General features: G+C 41.4%; 1 protein-coding gene across 1 annotated transcript; it reads left to right on the top strand.

Moving 5' to 3' along the window:
• Positions 1-395: 395 nt before the first annotated feature.
• Positions 396-1,328, top strand: LOC135887930 (olfactory receptor 5V1-like). The gene has a single exon (XM_065415731.1). It carries the CDS (start codon positions 396-398, stop codon positions 1,326-1,328), a length of 933 nt encoding a protein of 310 aa, XP_065271803.1.
• Positions 1,329-2,467: the final 1,139 nt, after the last annotated feature.

Here is a 2,467-nt window from a genome sequence, read left to right as displayed (position 1 = left end):
TTTTTATGATTTATCCACAGAGGAACAGCTTCAAGAGGAGAGACTGAGGGAGCCCCACATCAGACTATCCCTTAGTCAGAGCTGAGCAGGGTATTTGTGAATACCAGTAGGACCTGATTCTGGGATTTAGGCATCTAAAGTGGCAGGTGCCCAAGGCCTTTTGTGTAGCCAGCCTATTTTGTCTATTTAAAACACACAAATACCATCTGACATCTCTCTCTCTCTCTCTCTAAATTTAGTCTACTTAAAACACATATTTTACAGAATGGAATAGGACACTCTTTACATTCATCCTTTGGAACAGATGATCTCCACATACTCTTTCAGTTTATTTTTATGATAAGTGTTAATTTCATTTTTTTCGTAGTCTTCCAGGTCACAGATTTCCTGAATAAATGAAAAATCAAACCACGGTGACTGAATTTATCCTCCTGGGACTTTCCAGTGACCCACAGATGCAGATTTTCCTCTTCCTGGTGTTTTTAGTTATTTACCTAATAACTCTGGGTGGTAACATAGTAATCATGTTGGTGATAAGAACTGATTCTCACCTTCACACCCCTATGTACTTCTTCCTCTTCCATTTATCCTTTGTTGATATCTGCTATTCCTCGGTCACGGTGCCTAATATGCTGATTAACTTACTCGCAGACCACAAAACTATTTCTATCAATGGGTGCATTACTCAGATGTTCTTTATCCTCCTCTCAGCTGGTGCTGAAGTTTTCATTCTCTCAGCCATGGCTTATGACCGCTACGCTGCCATCTCTGACCCATTGCGTTACATGGAGAGAATGAGCAAAGGAATCTGTGTCCTGCTGGTGAGTGGGACATGGACCACGGGCTTCTTTTATGCCCTTCTTAACACTGTTTTTACTCTGAAGTTGCATTTCTGTGAGTACAACCAAATCCATCATTTCAGCTGTGAGCTCCCTCCTCTATTACATCTGTCCTGCACTGAGACCTTCACCAATCAAGTGGTGCTTCTTACTTCTATTGCAATATTTGGATCAAGCTCCTTTCTCTTCACCCTGATCTCCTACATTCACATAATCTCCACTATCCTGAGGATACGCTCTGCGGAGGGCAGGCGTAAAGCCTTCTCCACCTGCAGCTCCCACCTTATTGTGGTTGGTTTGTTGTACTTGACAGCTTTTGTCCAGTACACAAAACCCAGCTCAGTCTCCTCTGTGGTGCTGGATGAAATGTTGTCCTTCCAGTACAGCATCTTGACCCCCATGTTAAATCCCATCGTCTACAGCCTGAAAAATAAGGAGGTGAAAACAGCTGTAGGGAAAATGTTGGGGAAAATCAAATTTCTCAAGTAGTGTCAATGTTATTTTTTTTTTAAATGAGCATAGAACTGTGGGTAACTTGTGTTTGGGAGATTCTCAGCTCAGGTATATGACATTTTGCGCCAGAGCCTCAGCTGTGGCTCCATTGAACTCAGCAGGCCATATCCCCATTGGGTAGAAGAGACTCTGGAGCAAAGGGGATGGGATCCTGTTGTGATGTTGCACCCCATAAGACTTTATGGAAATATGCTTATGAATGTATATGACATAACTAGAATATGTTTTATGCTACCTATGCCATGTAACATATCTATGTGAAGGTTATGATCTACTGAATATATTCATCCTATTTGTATGCATGTGTTATTGTTGTATTTGAAGTTAGGAATACTGGCTGTATACATGTTTGGTTTTCAAATAGCCTTAGTAAGGCATTTGGTCAGCTTCTTTAGAAAGGAATTTGCAAGTTAAGTGCTCAATCAAGAAGCACTTAACAGAAAATGTATCTTGGAAGGCTCCAATCCACATAAGTCTACATGAGGACGTTCAATGTAGTGTGTGAAACATGGCTGCTACCTGTAAGTTCTGAGTCATGCTTGGACATGTGACTTGCCCATGTGACTCCAAAATTCCATCTTGTAGCTGGAATTCTACACGGGGGAGGGAGGGGTATCCACCCAGAAGAGAGAGTCTATTTAAACCCCTGGGAGACCCCTCCATTTTGTCTTCAGCTAGCTCAAAAGAGAGCCTCTCCACCCCCAAGGATACCTGAAAGAATCTGGAACAAAGGACAGTAACTACAAGGGCGTGAGTGATTGCTGGACCCAGACTAGAAGGAGACTAGTCTGTAAAAGGAAGCTTACTGGAACTCCTCTGAGGGTGAGGTATTATCTGTATTCAGTTTTCTTACTGTATTAGGCATAGACTTGCAGGTTTTTATTTTATTTTACTTGGAACCTCTTAAATCCTACTTTCTGTATTTAATAAAATCACTTTTTACTTATTAAACCAGAGTAGGTATTTATACCGGGGGGCAAACAGCTGTGCATATCTTTCTATCAGTGTGTTAGAGGGCGAACAATTTATGAATTTACCCTGTATAAAGCTTTATGTTTATGTTTTGTGTAAAACGGTTTTATTTGGGGTTTGGACCCCATTGGGAGTTGGGCATC

This window comes from Emys orbicularis, chromosome 13, assembly GCF_028017835.1.
Source record: "Emys orbicularis isolate rEmyOrb1 chromosome 13, rEmyOrb1.hap1, whole genome shotgun sequence".
NCBI lineage: Eukaryota > Metazoa > Chordata > Testudines > Emydidae > Emys > Emys orbicularis.
Note: the sequence above shows the minus strand (reverse complement) of the source record. Positions and strands in the feature narration are given on the sequence as shown.

What these genes read in the sequence shown, in the direction of transcription:
- LOC135887930 (XM_065415731.1), top strand. Translation starts at nt 396, where the DNA reads ATGAAAAATCAAACCACGGTGACTGAATTTATCCTCCTGGGACTTTCC.